Raw genomic sequence first — 20,571 nt, 5'->3', positions numbered from 1 at the left:
ATAGAATGCTTTATCCAACAACAACAACAAAATACATATTCCTCTTAAGGTTATATGGACATTCACCAAGATAGACCACATTCTAAGTCATAAAACGCTCAACTCATTTAGAAGAATAGCATACAAAATGTTCCTACAGACCACAATGAGTTAAACTGGAAATCAACAACAGAAAGCCAAAAATTCCCAAACTATTTGGAGATTAAACAACACATTTCTGAATAATACATGGGTCAAAGAAAAGGTCGTAAGAGAAAAGCAAAAATATTTTTAAATGAGAATGAAAATAGGACTTACCAAACTTTGTAGGAAGCAGTGCTTAGAGGGAGATTTACTGCATTGAATGAATATATTAGAAAAAATAAAGATCTAAGATCGAGAATCTGGCCAGGTGTGGTGGCTCATGCCTGTAATCCTAGCACTTTGGGAGGCCAAGGTGGGTGGATCACCTGAGGTCAGGAGTTCGAGACCAGCCTGGCCAACGTGGTGAGTGAAACCCTGTCTCTACTAAAAATACAAAATTAGCCAGGTGTGGTGATGTGTGCTTGTAATCCCAGCTACTTGGGAGGGTGAGGCAGGACAATCGCTTGAACCTGGGAGGCGAAGGTTGCAGTGAGCTGAGATCGTGCCATTGCACTCCAGTCTGGGCAACAAGAGTGAAATTCCATCTCACAAAAAAAAAATAATAAAAATAAAATCAAGAATCTAAGCTTCCATTTTAGGAAATTAGAGAAAAAAGGGCAATGGAAGTCTAAAGCAAGCTAAAGAAATGAAATAATGGGCTGAGGCAGGAGGATTGCGTGAGATCATGAGTTCAAGACCAAGCAAACATAGTGAGACCCCATCTCTATCAAGAAAAAAAAAAAAAAATTAGCTGGGGATGGTGGCATGTGCCTGTAGTCCTAACTACTCAGGAGGATCCCTTGAGCCCAGGATTTCAAGGTTACAGTGAGCTATGATCACCCCACTGTACTCCATCCTGGGTGACATAGCGAGACCCTGTCTCTAAAAATAAATAAATAAGTAAATAAATAAGCTTTAAAAAATAAAAAGAAGAGTAGAAATCAAGGAAATTAATAACAATGGAGAAAATAAATGAAACCAAAAGCCAGTTCTTTGAAATGTTCAGTAAAATTGCTAAACCTTTAGCCAGACTAACCAAGATAAAAGAAGAACTGAAGTACGAAGATCACAAATGAAAGGGATTGTTGTTGCTGGTCACATGGGCATTAAAAGGATAATAAAGGAATATTATCAACAACTCTGTGTTCACATTTAAAAAAAAATTTTTGTGGATACACAGTAAGCATATATATTTATGGGGTATATAAGATACTTTGATACAGGCATGCAGTGTATAATAATCATATCAGGGTAAATGGGGATATCTATCCCTTCAAGCATGTATCCTTTGTGTTACAAACCAATTATACTCTTGTATTTTTAAGTGTAGAATTTATTATTGACTATAGTCACTCTGTTGTGCTATCAAATACTAGGTCTTATTCGTTCTTTCTAACTACTTTTCTTACCTATTAACCATCCCTATGTCCCCTCCACATCCTCCTGCCCTCACCCTTCCCAGCCTCTGGCAACCATCCTTCTACTCTCTACCCCCATGAGTACCATTGTTTTAATTTTTAGCCCCCATAAAGAAGTGAGAACACGTGAAGTTTGTCTGTCTGTGCCTGGCTTATTTCACTTGACATAATGACCCCCAGTTCCATCCGTGTTGTTGTAAATGATAGGATCTCATTCTTTGTATGGCTGAATGTATATATGTTGGATGTTGGATGGATATGTGTTGGATATGTATGGATGAATGTATCCATTGTATATATGTCCCACATTTTCTTAATCCATTCATCTGCTGATGGACACTTAAGTTGCTTCCAAATCTTGGCTGTTGTGAACAGTGCCACAACAAACATGGGAGTGCAGATATCTCTTCGATATACTGATTTACTTTCTTTTGGGTATATACCCAGCAGTGGAATTGCTGGATCATATGGGAGCTCTGTTTTTAGTTTTTTTGAGGAACCTCCAAACTGTTCTCCATAATAGTTATATTAATTTACATTCCCACCGACAGTGTGTGAGGGTTCTCTTTTCTCCACATCCTTGTCAGCATTTGTTATTGTCTGACTTTTGGATATAAGTCATTTTAACTGGGGTGAAATGATATCTCGTTGTATTTTGATTTGCATTTCTCTTATGATCAGTGATGTTGAGCACCGTTTCATATACCTGTTTGCCATTTGTGTCTTCTTTTGAGAAATGCCTATTCAGATCTTTGGCCCATTTTTAAATTGGATTGTTAGATTTTTTTTTTTTCTTATAGGGTTGTTTGAGCTCCTTATATGTTCTGGTTATTAATCCTTTGTCAGATGTGTAGTTTGCAAATATTTTTTCCCATCCTGTGGGTTTTCTGTTCACTTTGTTGATTGTATCCTTGCTGTGCAGAAGCTTTTTAACTTGATGTGATCCCATTTGTCCATTTTTGCTTTAGTTGCCTGTGCTTGTGGGGTATTACTCAAGAAATGTTTGCCCAAAACAATGTCCTGGAGCATTTCCCCCAGTGCTTTCATGTAATGGTTTCATAGTTAAAGGTCTTAGATTTAAGTCTTTAATCCATTTTAATTTGATTTTTGTATATGGTGAGAGATAGAGGTCTGGTTTCATTCTTCTGCATATGGATATCCAGTTTTCCCAACACCATTTATTGAAGAGACTGTCTTTTCTCCAGGATATGTTCTTGGGACCTTTGAGTTTATTATAGGTATATGGATTTGTTTCTGGGTTCTCTATTCTGTTCCATATGTGTCTGTTTCTATGGCAGTACCATGCTGTTTTGATTACTATAGCTCTGTAGTATAATTTGAAGTCAGGTAATGTGATTCCTCCAGTTTTGTTCTTTTTGCTCAGGATAGCTTTGGCTATATTCTGGGTCTTTTGTGATTCCATATAAATTTTAGGATTGTTTTTATTCTATTTTTGTGAAGATTGTCATTCGTATTTTGATAGGGATTGCATGAAGTCTGTCATTTGCTTTGGATAATATGGACGTTTTAACAATATTGATTCTTACTTAAACCCAGGAGACAGAGGTTTCAGTGAACTGAGATCGCACCACTGCACTTCAGCCTGGGTGACAACAACAAAACAAAACAATTGATTCTTCTAACCCATGAACATGGAATATCAATATCTTTCTGTTTTTTTGTGTGTGTTCTTTTTAATTTATTTCATTAGTGTTTTATATTTTTATTGTAGGGATCTTTCACTTCTTTGCTTGATTCCTTGTTTAATGTTATTTAATTTTATTTGTGACTTGTAAATGGGATTACTTCTTAAATTTCTTTTTCATATTGTTCACTGTTGACATATAGAAATGCTACTGATTTTTGTATGTTGACTTTGTATCCTGCAACTTTATTGAATTTGTTTATCAGTGCTAATCATTTTTTGGTGGAATGTTTAGGTTTTCCCAAATATAAGATCATATCATCATCAAACAAGGATAATGTGACTTCTTCCTTTCCAATTTGGATGCCCTTTATTTCTTTCCCTTATCTGTTGCTCTAGCTAGGACTTCCAGTACTATGTAGAATAACAGTGGTAAAAGTGGTCATCCTTGATCTTAGAGGAAAGGCTTTCCATTTTTCTCCATTCAGTATGATACTAGCTGTGGGTCTGTTCTATGTGGTTTTTATTATGTTGAGGTATGTTCCTTCTATACCTAGTTTGTTGAGGGGTTTTATCCTGAAGTTAGGTTGAATTTTATCTGGTGCTTTTTCAGTATCAATTGAATTGATCATATGGTGTTTGTCCTTCATTCTGTTGATACGATGTATCACATTGATTGATTTGCATATGTTGAACCATCCTTGCATTCCTGGGATAACTCTCACATGGTCATGATGAATGATCATTTTAATGTGTTGTTGAATTCGGTTTGCTAGTATTTTGTTGAGAATTTTTGCATCAATATTCATCAGAGATATTGGCCTGTAGTTTTCTTTTTTTGGTCTTGTCTGGTTCTGGTATCAGGGTAATACTGGCCTTGTAGAATGAGTTTGGAAGTATTCCCTCTTCATCTGTTTTTTGAAATAGTTTGAGTGGGATTGGTATTAGTTTTTCTTCAAATGTTTGGTAGAATTCAGCAGTGAAGCCATGAAGTCCTGGGCTTTTCTTTACTTTGGTGACTTTTTATTATGGCTTTGATCTCATGTTCACAAATTGGATAACTTAGATGGAAAGGACTAATTCCTTGAAAGACACAAACTACCAAAAACTCACACAAAGAGAAGTAAACTGAATAGGCATAATATATTAAAGAAATGTAATTAATAGTTAATAACCTTCCAAAACAGAAAGCACCAGACCCGGATGGTGGTTTTACTGGTGAATTCTACCAAACATTTAAGAAAGAAATGATACCAGTTCTCTATAATATTGTCTGGGAAATGGAAGCAGAAGACTTCCCTAACTCATTCTGGGAGCCCAGTGTTACTATAATACCAAGACCATATAAAAATATTACAAAAAAGGAGAACTCAAGACCAACATTTTTCATAAAAATAGATGCAAAAATCTTTAACAAAATATTAGCAAGTCAAATCCAGCAATGTATAAAATAATTATATCCCACAATAAAGCAGAATTTATTTCAAGTATGCAAGGATATTGTAACATTCAAAAGTCAGTGTAATCTATTACATCAATAGACTAAAGAAAAAAATCATGTGGTCACATCAGAAAATGCAGAAAAAATATTTGACAAATTATGGCACCCATTCGTGATAAAAATACTCATCAGACTAGAAATAGAGAGGAACCTCCTGACTTGATAAAGAACATCTACACAAGACCTACAGCTAACATCATACTTTTTTTTTTTTTTTTTTTTTTAAAGACAGAGTCCAGCACTGTTGCCCAGGCTGGAGTGCAGTGGTGCAGTCTCTGCTCACTGCAACATCTGCCTCCCAGGTTCAGGTGATTCTCCTGCTTCAGCCTCCCCAGTAGCTGGGTTTACAGGCCTGCGCCACCATGCCTGGCTAATTTTTTTGTATTTTTTAGTAGAGATGGTGTTTCAACATATTGGGCAGGCTGGTCTCAAACTCCTGACCTCAAGTGATCCACCCACTTTGGCCTCCCAAAGTGCTGGGATTACAGGCGTGAGCCACCGCGCCCGGCCAACATCATACTTAGTGATGAGAAACTAGATGCTTTCTCCCTGAGATTGGGAAAGAAAAAGATGTCCCCTTTCACCACTCCTGTTCATCACAGTATTGGAAGTCCTAGCTAATGTGATAAAATAAGGCAAGAAAAGAAAAGATATACATTGGAAAGAGATAAAATTGGCTTTGTTTGCAGTTGACATGATCGCCCATGTCATGAAAACCCCAAAGAATTGACAAAAAAATAGTAATAATAAACCTCCTCCTGGGCCGGGCATGGTAGCTCACGCCTGTAATCCCAACACTTTGGGAGGCTGAGGCAGGTGGATCACCTGAGGTCAGGAGTTTGAGACCAGCCTGACCAACATGGTGAAACCCTATCTCTACCAAAAAATACAAAAATTAGCCGGGCATGGTGGTGGCAGCTGTAATCCCAGCTACTCAGGAGGCTGAGGCAGGAGAATCACTTGAACCGGGAGGCAGAGATTGCCGTGAGCCAAGATTGTGCCATTGCACTCCAGCCTGGGTAACAGAGCAAGATTCTGTCTCAAAAAAATAAAATAAAATAAATAAACCTCTTCCTGTAACTAATTAGCAATTATAGTAAGGTTACAGGATCTAACGTTAATATTACAAAAGTTAATTACTTCCCTATATACCTGCAATGAACTACTGGAATTTGAAATTTAAAATAATACTGTTTACATTAGCATAAAAAAAATGAAATACCTAAGTATAATTCTGAAGAAAATTTTGTAAGATCTATATGAGGAAAACTACAAAACTCCAGTATTCCAGTGAAAGAAATCAATGAATATCTTAATAAGTGAAGAGATATTACATATTCATGGATAGGAAGACTCAGTATTGCTAAAATGTTAACTTTTTTCAAGTTGATATCTACACAAAAACCTACACACAAATGTTTATAGCAGAATTATTCATAATCACCCCAAACTAGAAGGAACTAAGATGTCCTGCAATAGGTGAATGGATAAACAAACTGGCATATTCACACAATGAGATATTTTTCAGCAATAAAACACCGTAAGTTATCATGCCATGAATAGACTTGGAGGAACCATAAATGCATATTGCTAAGTAAAAGAAGCGAGTCTGAACAGTTAAGTAGTGTTTGATTCTAATCATATGGCATCTGGAAAACACAAAACTATAGCGACATTAGAAAGATCAGTGGGGCTGGGCACAGTGGCTCACGCCTGTAATCCCAGCACTTTGGGAGGCCAAGGCAGGAGAATTGCTTAAGGCCAGGAGTTCAAGACCAACCTGGACAACGTAGACCCCATCTCTTCAAAAAAAAATTTTTTTCTAATTAGTTGGGCATGGTGGTGTGGCTTTAGTCTCCCCTGCTTGGGAGGCTGAGGCAGGATGATCGAGTGAGCCCAAGAGGTTGAGGCTGCAGTGAGCCATGATCATACCACCATACTCTAGCCTGGGTGACAGAATGAGACCATGTCTGGGAAGAAAAAAATCGGTAGTGGCCAAGGGTTCATGAGGAAGAGAGGAGGGATGAATAGGTGAAACATGTTGTTGACAGTAAACTATTCTATGTGATACTGTAATGGCAGCTACATGACATGCATTTGGCAAAACCTCTAGAACTAACTATATAATAAAGAGTGAACTTTGTTGTAAACTATAGAACTTAGTTAATAATAATGTATCAATTTGATTCATTAATTGTAACAAATGTACCACACTAATACAACATGTTAATGATGGGGGAACTATGTGTGTCTGTTGGTGGGGGTGTATATAGTAGCTCTCTATACTACTTGCTCTTATTTTAAATAAAAATTTAGGCTGGGCCCAGTGGTTCACGCCTGTAATCCGAGCACTTTGGGAGGCCGAGGCGGGTGGATCACCTGAGGTCAGGAGTTCGAGACCAGCCTGACCAATATGGTGAAACCCCTTCTCTACTAAAAATACAAAAATTGGCCGGGTGTGGTGGTGTGCACCTGTAATCCCAGCTACTCAGGAGGCTGAGACAGGAGAATTGCTTGAACCTGGAGGCAGAGGTTGCAGTGAGCCGAGATTACGCCACTACACTCCAGCCTGGGCGACAGAGCAAGACTCCATCTGGAAAAAAAAAATTAAAGGGGAGATAAACAAATGTGAAAAGTATTAAAATTGTGCATGTGCCAAATGGAAATATTTTACAGGCTGTAACAAAGGAATTATAAAATAATCGAAAGGCAGGAAAAAAAACCCTATAGTAAACATCAGAATTGAATAGTGGCAGCTTTTTCTCTGAGATGAGAATGAGACAAAGATGTATTTCATTACCAGTTGTATTTATCATTGTACTAGAGAAGATCATAGCCACTGTAATAAGCAAAAGAAATAGAAAGTATAATTATTGGAAAGGAGGAAAGTTAGTTCATTATTCACTGGTGAATTGATGTTTTATGTGGGAAATCAGAATGAATGAACAAATTTAGAAATATTGTTGGGTACAGGGTCAGTATATGCAAATTAACATTATATGCTGGCAGCAATTAAAGAATGACATTTAAAATATTCCTTTTTTTCGAGACAGGGTCTCCTTCTGTTGCCCAGATTCATAGCTCACTGAAGCCTTGACCTCCCCGGGCTCTGTTGATCCTACCATCTCCACCTCCTTAGTAGCTGAGACTATGGGCATGCGCCACCACACCTGGCTAATTACTGTATTTTTTTGTAGCAATGGGGTTTCACCATGTTGCCCATGCTGGTCTCGAATTCCTGGGCTCGGGTGATCCTCCTCCCTCAGCCTTCCAAAGTGCTGGGATTATAGGCGTGACCCACCACTCGCTGCCAAAAAATATTCCATTTTAATAAGAACATCAAATAACCAGGAAAAAAATCTAAAGATGAGCAAGGTATCTATCTGGAAAACTACAAAAATTACTGTGAAAAATTAAAGAAATCTTAAATAAATTTTGAAATGGATCATGTTTCTGGATTGGAAGATTTAATATTGTAAAAATCTCAATCATTCCCAAATTTTCTACAAATTCAATGCAATCCCAGTAAAAATTTCAGAAAGTTTTCTTGCAGAAATTGATATGCTGATTCTGAAACTTAATAGGAAATTCCGAGGATCAAGAATAACTAAGATAATCTTGATGAAGAAGAACAAAGTTGAAGGACTTACGTTACCAGACATTGTGACTTATTATTAAAGCTTCATAATTAAAACAGCCTTACTGGCACAAAGACAGACTAATGGAGCAGAATACAAAGTCCAAAAGTATATTCAATCCCTTGCTCCCCTGTGATTGTTTATAACCAGGGTGCTATTGCAGTGCTTGCCTTGTAAAGTTGAGGTTATCACATTTGAGATAAGGAAGCACTTTCTAGGAAAGAATGTTTTGGAGGGGTCAGAACTCAGTTTGCCACTCATGTCGCTATCTGCGTTTCTATTGACAGTATCCCAGGCTGTGTAATTTAGGGCATTACTTTTAATCGTCGAAACATGAGTCAGGAATTGGCTTTGGCGTCAGTGTGGTGGTTTGGAGTATCGCCACACCTATTTGTGCAAATTCAACTACTCTCAGTTTAAAAGGTTGAGGAGAGACGGGAAATAATGTAAATAGGCAATCTATTTTTTCATTCAGTAATCATAAAACTAGGTAGTAAGCATGAGATGAGAAATGTGAATTCCTGTTCCACCTGTTGGTTCCTGTGTGTGTCTCAGCATGTGAGCTCTTGCTTCACTTGTGAGTGAAGCATGAGTCCAGTTTGTTTCAAACAACATACTCACTAAACGAAAACTACTTCATTTATTATTATCAGTTAAGAAATAGCACTGTCGACCTAAATAAGGAAACTGAGGCAAAATTAATCTAGAGAGTTTATTTGGGCCAAGTTTGAGATTGCAGCTCAGGAAACACTGGGAAGTGATCCCGAGAATAAAGGAGTTGCTCGAGTTGTTGTGTTTTGTTTTGTTTTGTTTTGTTTTTTTGAGATGGAGTCTTGCTCTGTTGCCAGGCTGGAGTGCAGTGGCGTGATCTCGGCTCACTGCAACCTCTGCCTCCCGGGTTCAAGCAATTCTCCTGCCTCAGCTTCCTGAGTAACTGGGACTACAGGTGCACACCACCACGCCCAGCTAATTTTTGTATTTTTAGTAGAGATGGGGTTTCACTGTGTTGACCAGGATGATCTCAATCTCTTGACCTTGTGATCCACCCACCTCAGCCTCCCAAAGTGCTGGGATTACAGGTGTAAGCTACTGCGCCCGTCCTGCTCGAGTTTTTAAAGAAAAAAGGATGAATCAGGAGAGGGGGCAATTACAAAAGTTGTTTTTGGGAACTCTTATGGGTTTCCGGAAGTAGCATTGATTAGTGATTGATTGTACATTGTTGAACTATAGGGTAGGAGTTAGAGTATCCAGTGTATGGTATTGTTAGGTTACTTTATAGCTACTTGTGTCAGTCACTCTAGAGCCCACATAGCGGCTCACGTCTCTTAGATTAAAAGTTTCTTTTCTTTCTCGGGATCTAGCCCAATCCTGAGGGAAAAGCAGCTGTGTTAAGCTTTCCAAAGCAGTATATGTAGTGGTCATGGCTTGTGCTCTTGAACCAGACTACCTGGGTTCAAATCCTAGTTCAGTGTGCCCTGGGCAGGTTACTTAACCTCTATGCTCAGTGTCCTTATCTGTAAAATGGAGATAGTAATAGCACAACACCTCATAGCAGTGAACTAGCATGTAAATCATGGTTGGCACATAGTCGGTGCATAATCAATGTTAACTATTTTTGTTATTACCAGTATTGTTATTACTGAGACATGATAAAGGTGGTATGCTCTTAAGGGATTTTCAAGGGAAACAGCTAACTCTTTTTTTACCTTTGGCTTATGCTTTTAGAACCTAATCCCTGCATGAAATATGATTCTACTGTACCAGGCTAGTTTCTCTGTTTGGTGTTTGTTTCTGTAGGGAGCTGACAATCAGATGTGGCTAGCTGTGGGATGGTCATATGTCACAGAACACAGCTATTAGGGGCAGGAGAGCCTTTGGGTTGGGCAATATAGATGTGTAGATATCCTAAAATACATTGAATATATATTTTTAAGTACACGTATTTTAGCCACCAGCATTTTTCTATGTACAAAGATCTACTGAATCTTTTAAAGTCAATATAGCCCTTATTATGCTTCTATCCTTTGCTTTTCACTAGAAAATGATTGTAGCCTGTATTGTAGGATGGCATCTATGCAGTCAGTATCCCATGGTACTGCATGTGGGTGCATTATTGTAGGGTACAACACTTTGGTGTTTTATGATTCTACTCTTCTTCCCTGAGTCCATGGATTTTTATCTCACCACTGATGGTTGCCTTTGAAGAATTTTGAGGAACATTATAGGTGGCTGTTCGCCATCTTACCACTCTCCCACTTCCACACTCAGAGGCACAGACTCTCATATTTACTTTCCAGGACTCTGAAAACTGAGGCACTGAGGCACTATTCTTGTTCCTGACTTCAACCCTGTCCGCCCTTCTTCTCACAGAAAAGCTGCCCTTTGTTTTTAGCTGTCACTCTGCAGTGCTGAGGCGCACACGGCTGTTTGCTCACATACTATAAGCAGCAGCTCCTCTCCTTGACTGCCAGAATGTCGAGGCTTCACTCAGTCCCCTGCCATGCTGGCAGCTACTGCTTCCTCTAAGGCATTACTGATGCCAACCAAGATTTTGTTTGCTTCTGTCTGCTTTTCTTCCCCCCCACCCCTTCCCGCCCCATCTTTCCTATGTTCTCTGGCTCCTTGGCTTTTGCTTAGGAAAAACTGATCACTTATAGACTTTGCCAACTAATGAGCTCCATCTTTCTGCCAGGTGAACAAATACTTCAAACCAAATGGGCTTTGTCATCAAGCTTTTTTTGACAATGTTATTTGAGGCTCAGGCATCTGAGCCTATTCAGTGCGTCTACCACCAAAAGAGGGCTTATGCTAGAGAGTTGGTCTTCAAATAGAACCAGTTATGGTCTTTCCTGTGTCCATTACTTAAAACAAGGGAAATATAAGCTCAATGAGTTCTAAGGTAATTTGTATTGTGTGTCCAAAATAGCTTCTGAACATGCAAACACTTAATATTTCACTGTAGTGATGTAAAGTTATAGTGCACTTGTATATTGCAGATTGAGGAATCTTGAAAAAACTTATGTATCCAGGTGGCGGATTAGAGTTTATCTTTCAAGTTATAATTATCCTGAAATGTTAACACCATCTCATTTTTGTGTTTTTTTCCTCTCTCTGTAGAATATTTTCCTTCTTGGATATAGTAACTTTGTGCCGATGTGCACAGATTTCCAAGGTAGAGTATTTACCAGATTTTTTAATCAATAAATATCAAGTTTTATTAGAATGAGTTTTAGTTCAAATTACTGGAAATTAAAATTTTATTATCTTTTATACTTAATATAACACAATAGTATAATTTTGCATTTGATGATTAACTTAATATACATCAAAAATAGGGGTTTGGAAATAAAGGTTAATCAAGACTTTCTTTAATAGTCTCAATAAATGTGTTTCTTTCATCCCAATCCCTCTTCCTTTACCTCCTACCTTCCAGGCTTGGAACATCTTAGCCCTGGATGGAAGCAACTGGCAAAGAATAGATCTTTTTAACTTTCAAACAGATGTAGAGGTAAGTTAGCTTTGGTTTAGACAAAAAACTTTTTAAAAAGATGAGTAGCTGTTCTCTCTTTCCTGCCTTTTTATTTTACTGCATTTAGATCTAATATTAAAGTGCTGAGGTAGAACAGAAAGAAGAAAAACTGGAAGCGATTTGCATACATCAAAATAAAATCCTGCTTGCATTTTAAATTGTATCGGTAACAGATTTTTTTCCCTTGTTTGTGTTTATAGTCTGAATTTTACTACTCAGCTTTTTAAAGCCACACACCTGCATCGTTATCACCTGGTTCAGTGCTTTAACCTTAGGAGACTTAACAAATACTTATTGATCTAGAAAATCCACCAAGAATTCTAATTCAGCATCAAAAGTGGAGAAATGGCAGAAGCGGAAGCCCAAGAGTGAGGCTGGAGATCTAAAGTGTCACCCCAGCTCAGCCACTTAAGTCATAATCTCTCTGTACTCTGTTTTATTATCTATAAAATAAAGTAATAATTAAGTCTTACACAATTCCAAGATTCTGATATATTTATCTGTAAATATGTAAATATCTCCATTTAAGTGTGGTAAACCTGATGAAATGAGGAAAGTTTATGTTAAAACAACTTTGATATTCAGTACTAAATTTCTAACCAAAAAGAAAGTTTAGGCAGGGAATAAAAAAGAGCATTGTACTCAGGAATTGTCTGAAGTGCTGGTTTGAGGGTCTTGAGATTCTGAAGTTTATTTTCTACCTAATATAAAACCTAATTTATTTCCAGTTTAGCAAACTTACAGTAGTGGAAATGCATTTTAATTTAGTTACTCACATAGTATGTTTGCCATGTGTTTTTACCAAGATGTATATATTGGTTTTTTTTTGTTTGTTTTGGATAAGGAAATGAATGTGTTTAACGGTAGGATTGAGCTAAGCAATTTCCTGCTAGCTACTTAACCTGGCTTGACCTAGACAAACTAATGGTCTAGGTCAGTTGAGGAGACTTCACCTCCTTCTCTAGGTTACTTACTGCCTGAGAGTCTCTGGTTCTCATCTTAAACCAGTGGAGCACAATACTTACAGTAAGTGGGGCAGAGCAGAAGATTTCCCTTTATTAAATAAAGGGGGAAACCCCTTATTTCTGTCATATTGTGGTGCTCTGCTCTTGGAAGGGGGCAGGGACCTCAAGGATTCACGCCCATCCTGGAAAGATAAGCTCTAGTTCCTGGCTTAACACTGTAGTTTCTGAATTAGGTGTTCTTTAGTGCTCTTTTGAGACTTAACAGCAGTAATTACAATAGTACTCCACCTAAACATGCCAGCATTCCATGCCAGTGAATATAATTGCCCTTCAAACTGATCATACCTAAATCTTTGTTCACTGTGTTTACTTAGTGATGATGTGGAGGACATTTAATTTCTAAAAATTGTAGTCATTTTTACTGACCACAAAGGAGAGTTATTGTTTTGAAAAAATTGAGCAAAATACTTTCTCTTTTTCTGTGGTTCTTCATGTCTCTTCAATTTTGATGACTTTTCCAACCATACAACTTTTTTGGAAAGCACATGAAGAACTTTTTTTTTTTTTTTTGAGACAGAGTCTTGCTCTGTCACCCAGGCTGGAGTGCAGTGGCATGGTCTTAGCTCACTGCAAACTCCACCTCCTGGGTTCACGCGATTCTCCTGCCTCAGCCTCCCATGTAGCTGGGACTACAGGCGCCCGCCACCACGCCCAGCTAATTTTTTTTTTTTTTTTTGTATTTTTAGTAGAGACGGGGTTTCACCATGTTAGGCAGGATGGTCTCGATCTCCTGACCTCGTGATCTGCCCGCCTCGGCCTCCCATGAACTTTTAAAGTCAGGCTGGGTGCAGTGGCCCACACCTGAAATCCCAACACTGTGGGAGGCCATGGTGGGCAGTTCACTGGAGCCCAGGAGTTCAAGACCAGCCTAGGCAACATAGCAAAACTGCGTCTCTACAAAAAAATGAAAAAACAAAAATTAGCCAGGTACAATGGCACATGCCTGTAGTCCTGGCTACTCAGGAGGCTGAGGCGGGAGGATCACCTGAGCCCAGGAGGCAGAGGTTGCAATGAGCTCTGATTGTGCCATTGCACTCTAGCCTGGGTGACAGAGTGAGGCCCTGTCTCAAAAAAAAAAAAATTATTTTGATATTAAAAAGTACTACTATTTCAAGTAAATATCACTACCTTGTGCATTATTTGATTACAAGATTTTAGCTGACTGCTGACTTTCAGCTAACTGCCATATAAACACATCCCTTAAATACTTAAAAGTATATCCACCAAAGGGGAAGCCAGTTTATGGTTTACCAGTTATATAAAGAATTGCACGTGAAAACCTAAAATAGCTGGCACCAGAGTTTCAATCTAGTCATAACACTTAGCTTCCCTTTTGGGCTAGCCCCCTTGGTCCACCCTAGATTATGAACCAGTCTTGGGGTCTGCCATAGTCCTTAAACAAGACCCTTTGGAGGATGCTTGCCCTAGGAAGCATTTTATGGATAGTCTTAAAAATATGCACTTTGGAAGGAAATGGTAACTTTTGGATATGTTGAGAGAAAAGAGAAGTTGCCAAGGATCAGGATCAACACACTGATATTTGTTGTGTGCCTGACACTGTTGTAAGCACCACATTAAAGAAACTGAGGCAAAGAAAAGGTTGAGTAACTTACCCAAGGTCACTCACCTACTAAGAGGAGACTGTAGGTATCTTGAATGGTGGGTTGCATGACTGGCACATGAAGAAAAGGCAGAGTAAAGCATCTAGGTGACAAGTGCACACGGTACCTTTCCTTCATCATCACTCTTTCCTGAATATGTGTAGTTTACCTGAAGTTTGGGTTGGCATATTCTGTGCTTTTGAAACTTGGACATTTTGTTGTCAGTGTCTTCATGGTTATTGAAGATTGTGCTAGGCCAAAAATGAGAAATAACTAAGTAGTGTGTGAATCTAAAAGTGATAACTCCAAGGGTCTTTAGCCCATTTTAGGGCTTATTTTTCTCTAAAGCCCTTCATTCTAAAAGCATGCCTATAACATATTGTCTAGTAGATAAGACACAGAGTCATTGGCTTGAATATTGCACTGAAATGGATTTGCATTTTCCCCCTTAGTTGGAAACAGTGGAACAGAAAATTGTGTATGTAGTTTTGTATTCCGGTACAAGAACTTTGCCCCAAAAAAGGAGGACTAGAAAGTTTATATAAATGTTACTAACTTGATATTCCCCATCCTGTGTCCATGTGTTCTCATTGTTCAATTCCCTGTATACATATGTAACAAACCTGCACATTGTGCACATGTACCCTAAAACTTAAAGTATAATAATAATAAAATTAAAAAAAAAATGTTACTAACTTGAAATGGAGAACAGTATATTAGGTGCTCTATTTGTAGACATTGGTGTAGAGCTGTTTTTTTTTTTTTTCCTGTTTATTAGGTATTTAAATATGTATCTTTGATTTCTAAGTCATAATCTTTTTCCCCCTGGTGACAAAGATTTATTTTACAGTTGTCTGGAATTTTGCTTCAAAAAATATTAATAATTATTAATGCAGGTAGTCTCAAGAAAGTATAAATAAATGCTAGCAGTATCAAAGATTGGATTTTCAACATAATTAAGATGTTAGCTAGGTAACAATATGTATCCTGTGGGGTTTTTTGTTTGTTTGTTTTTATGAGACAGAGTCTTGCTCTGTCACCCAGGCTGGACTGCAGTAGCATGATCTTGGCTCACTGCAACCTCTGTCTCCCAGGCTCAAGCGGTTCTCCTACCTCAGCCTCCCAAGTAGCTAGGACTACAGGCATGCCCCACCATGCTCTGCTGATTTTTGTATCTTTAGTAGAGAGAGGGTTTCACCACGTTGGCCAGGCTGGTCTCGAACTCCTGACCTCCAGTGAATCACCTTCCTCAGCCTCCCAAAGTGCAGGGATTACAGGCATGAGCCACTGCACCTGGCCCCTGTGGTTTTGATGTATCCTGGTGAATTCATCATGCTCACAGTTCAGTGCCAAGATTGCTGTTTTATAAAATGAGGATAATGTTATTCAAAACCAATCAAATTGTCCCTTTGAACTTTTCCTCCCTTGTGGAGGTAGAGGTTGTAGTTAGTATTTATAACTACCTTCTTCCACAATGCATTTCTGTATTCCTTTGCCTTCAGCAAGCACCTCAGCTGGTCATGGTTCTTTACCTGGTGGAATGACTCAGACCTTTATTCCTGAAGGTCTGGTCATTAATAGTCGTGCTTGGATTGGGTTGTTGTAGTTTGCTACTGACATAAATCACAGGGCATAGTAGTACTACAGGATGCCCTAAGGGATCTTCTTTATTCCACACATACTCTTTCTTACCTCCATTTTGGGAGTGTTCATGAAGTTTTTTGACTATTAAATGAGCCATAATAGGTACAAGAAATTGTTCCTCAAAAAGTGGAAGTAAACCAGGTGCCATGGCATGTTCCTGTAGTCCTAGCTACTCCGTAGGCTGAGGCAGGAGGATCACTTGAGCCCAGGAGTTTGAAGCTGCAGTGAGCTATGACCACACCACTATACTCCAATCTGGGCACCAAAACGAGACCCCCCAACACCAACCCCGTCTCTAAAGAAAAAAAGTGATTTGAAATAGAAAACATTTTTAAAAAAGTGAAAGTGCTTAATCATTGTTCTTTGTTCATTTTCTTTTTGCTTCCTCTAATATCTCTACCAGTACTCAACAAAAGTTCCTTTTTCAAAGCAAATGTGTTTAAGTAGAGGACAGCTAAGGAGGATGAGGGGGAGCTTTTGCAATATATTGTTATACTTTTAAAGTGGTAATGCTTAGCTCAAGTAGGATTTTCTTTTTAAAGCAGCATTGTCTTAGATCTCTGCTCAGTGGCTGGTATTCCCACAGCTAACCTCAAAAAGCCTTTTGATTGGTGGAATAGCTGTGACCTGCGTAGGGAGGGCCTAACCCCAGGGCTAAGGCTTTCAAAAGGCAGTGTACAGGTTTTGGTTTTTGCATTTGTGTTTGTTTTTGTTTGTTGGTTGGTTTTAGAATACTTAATGCTTTAATTGAGAACATTTTTCAGTGCTTGCAGCCCCTGTATGCATTAAGGATAGAACTGAGGTGTTACAGGAATGTTCCAAAATATTTTCTGTTACACTTGGAAAAATATATTCAATTCCTAGATTTCAGGTGATTTTGCTGTTAGATAAGCAGCATGAAAAAACAGTATTTTTTCCCCCCAAACTTTCTTGATTAAAGGGTCGAGTGGTGGAAAATATCTCGAAGCGATGCGGTGGATTCCTGAGGAAGCTCAGCTTGCGAGGCTGCATTGGTGTTGGGGATTCCTCCTTGAAGTAAGTCAAATCCAGTGACTCACTGTCATGGCAGCTTGTAGCATTTTCATCAGCAAAAATAAACCAAGCCTATTACATGCTCTTCTTCTGTTAAAATTCTTTCTGTGGTAATTTGCATAGAGTAATGAGAGGACCAGGACTTTGGAATAGCAAACCTGGGTTGGAGACCGAGCTGTACTGTTGTTAGGGATGTGACCTTAGGACAAATTATTTCACCTGGCTGAGTGTCAGTTCTCTCTTCTGCAAAGTCAGGGCAGTTATAGCTCCCACAGGACTGTCATAGGCATAACAAGAAATAACATGTATGACGTGCCTACCTCTTTTCTATTCCCTTCTTTACTTCGGCATCTTCCTAGTTTTCCTCTCATAATATTAGCTACCTTTAGATATAAATTTTACTAATTGATAAAATAACTATTTCAAAAATTTCCTTGGCATAAGCTAGAATTTTGCTTACTCATAATGAGATGTGATTTTTACATTAATTTTATTATAGTTAGCAATATATCCTATCCAACCAAATATTTGCCCATCTCTTACTGGATAGCCATTATTTATTGGGGGTTTTTTTTTTTTTTTTTTTTTTTTGAGACCAACTCTCACTCTGTCACTCAGGCTAGAGTGCAATGGCACGATCTCAATTCAGTGCAACCTCTGCCTCCCAGGTTCAAGCGATTCTCCTGCCTCAGCCTCCTGAGTAGTTGGGATTACAGGCGTGCACCACCATGCCCAGCTAATTTTTGTATTTTTAGTAGAGATGGGATTTCACCATGTTGGCCACGCTGGTCTTGAACTCCTGACCTCACCCGTCTTGAACTCCCAAAGTGCTGGGATTACAGGCGTGAGCCACCTCCTGACCTCACCCATCTTGAACTCCCAAAGTGCTGGGATTACAGGCGTGAGCCACTGCACCCGGGCTATTGGGAATGTTATCAATGTTAAGGATGTGTACTGGCCAGGCACAGTGGCTCATGCCTGTAATCCCAGCTCTTTGGGAGGCTGAGGTGGAACGATCTCTTGAAGCCAGGAGTTTGAGACCAGTGTGGGCAGCAAAATGAGACTCTTCAACCAAAAAAAAAAAAGAAAACAAAAAAACAAACAAAAATATGTGCTTTGAGGATTTCTGGAGACAGAGATGATTAAAACCTTCATGTCTTTATCCTCATGGCCTCTAGTATTGCTTATGAGGTTGGCTAAATTAGGATATACCTCCCATAACCTTGGAATACACTTTATGTTCTTGCAGACCTAAATATTACCACAATGTACGGCAATCACAGACTTCCAGTAAGAATGTGCAACATACAGTGAATGCAGACAGTAGAATTTATAATTCAAACATCTGCTATACCATTGCTAAAAAAAAATTGATTCACAACATCTTTTAAGTATAAAAACATTCACTTTAAATGTTATGGAACAAAATGATTTTCCTTAAATCAAGAAAATTCTTTAAATCATGAATTAGATTGGCTCTTTTAAACATGTTTAAACAACCCTTCATCACTCATATAAAGCCCACTTGAATTGCCATGTATTATTTATTTTATATATTATTGGATCCTATTTGCTACAATTTTGTTAAAAAATTTTGCATTTGTGGTCATGTGGAATATTGTCTTAGGATTTTATTTTCTTATAATGTTTTTGTCTGGTTTAGGTATGAAGGTAATACTGGCTTCATGGAGTGAATTGGGAAGTATTTCCTCCTATTCACATTTCTGGGGATGTGTTCAGTGGCTGACATCTATAACCCCAGTGCTTTGGGAGGCCAAGGTGGGAGAATCACTTGAGCTCAGAATTTTGAGACCAGCCTGAGCAACACAGCAAGACCCCATCTCTAAAAAAAAATTTAGTAGCTGGGTGTGGTGGTGCATACCTGTAGTCCTAGCTATTTGGGAGGCTAAAGTGGGAAGATCACTTGAGTCCAGGAGTTCAAGGCTGCAGTGAGCTATGATCACACCACCATACTCCAAGCTGGGTGACAGAGTGAGACCCTGTCTCTAAAAAATAAAAACAATTTGGCTGAGCACGGTGGCTCATGCCTGTAATCCCAGCACTTTGGGAGACCGAGGCGGGCAGATCACGAGGTCAGGAGATCGAGACCATCCTGGCTAACACAGTGAAACCCCATCTCTACTAAAAATACAAAAAATTAGCTGGGCATGGTGGCAGGCGCCTGTAGTCCCAGCTACTCGGGAGGCTGAAGCAGGAGAATGGCCTGAACCCGGGAGGTGGAGCTTGCAGTGAGCAAGCAACAGAATGAGACTGCGTCTCAAAAATAAATAAATAAAAAATGAAATAAAAATAAAAACAATTTTTAAAATTCTGGGAGTGTTTATGTACAATTTGTATTTTTTAAAAATGTTTTGTAGAATTCACTATTGAAGCCGTCTGCTCCTACATGTTTTTTGGGGGGAAGGTTTTTAATTACAAATTCAATTTCTTTTTTTTTCTTTTTTTATTTTTCTTAGATGGAGTTTCACTCTTGTTGCCCAGGCTGGAGTGCAGTGGCACAGTCTTGGCTCACTGCAACCTCAAGGGATTCTCCTGCCTCAGCCTCCCAAGTAGCTGAGATTACAGGCACCCACCACCATGCCTGACTAATTTTGTATTTTCAGTAGAGACGGGGGTTTCACCATGTTGGCCAGGCTAGTCTTGAAGTCCTGACCTCAGGTGATCTGCCTGCCTCAGCCTCCCAAAGTGCTGGGATTATAAGCATGAGCCACCGCACCTGGCCTCATTTTCTTTAATATGTATAGAACTCTTCAGATTATTTCTTCACAAGTGAGTTTTGGTAGTCTGTGTCTTTCAAGGAATTTGTCCATTTCACCTAAGTTCCTGGACTTATTAGCATTAAGTTGTTTATAATATCCTCTTATTTTAATATCTGTAAAATCTGCAGTGATATCCCCTCTCATTTCTGAAATTGGTAATTGTTGTCTTTTTTTTTTTCAGTCCTTGTCAGTCTGGCTATTAAGAGGTCTATCAATTTTATTGATATTCTCAAAGAACCAGCTTCTGTTTTCACCCATTTTTTATTGTTTTTCTGTTTTCTACTTCATTTATTTCCACTCTGATCTTTATTATTTCCTTCCTTTTGCTTACTTTGGGCTTCATTTGTTTTTGTTTTTTCTCTAGTTTCTTAAGAGGGAAGCTGAAATCATTGATTTGAGACCTTTTTTCTAGTATGGGAGTTTAATGACATAAACTAAGTCAATACTTTGGGGAAAATTTATGCCACAAATTCTTATATGCTATGTTTTCATTTTCATGCAAAATGCATTCTAATTCTCCTTTTGATTTCTTCCATGACCCATGGGTTGTTTAGAACAATATTATTTAGTTTCCAAATATTTGGACATTTTCCAGAAGAGCATGTTAATGATTCCTAATTCAATTCGTTGTGATC

General features: G+C 38.6%; 1 protein-coding gene across 6 annotated transcripts in view; it reads left to right on the top strand.

The window, feature by feature from the left end:
• Positions 1-20,571, top strand: part of FBXL2 (F-box and leucine rich repeat protein 2) — a 146,375-nt gene that overhangs the window by 70,741 nt on the left and 55,063 nt on the right. For 5 of the 6 annotated variants that reach the window (XR_002914316.3, XR_654571.3, NM_001133584.1 and 2 more), the window contains 3 exon segments: positions 11,443-11,497; positions 11,759-11,833; positions 17,065-17,159. Coding sequence is in view for 1 of the 6 variants with exons in the window: in NM_001133584.1 (NP_001127056.1) it covers positions 11,443-11,497; positions 11,759-11,833; positions 17,065-17,159 (225 nt within the window). In the remaining 5 variants the exon portion in view is untranslated. 6 annotated transcript variants of the gene reach the window in all.

This window comes from Pongo abelii, chromosome 2 (assembly GCF_028885655.2).
Source record: "Pongo abelii isolate AG06213 chromosome 2, NHGRI_mPonAbe1-v2.0_pri, whole genome shotgun sequence".
NCBI classification, from domain to species: domain Eukaryota; kingdom Metazoa; phylum Chordata; class Mammalia; order Primates; family Hominidae; genus Pongo; species Pongo abelii.
This window is presented reverse-complemented; position numbering and strand designations above follow the sequence as displayed.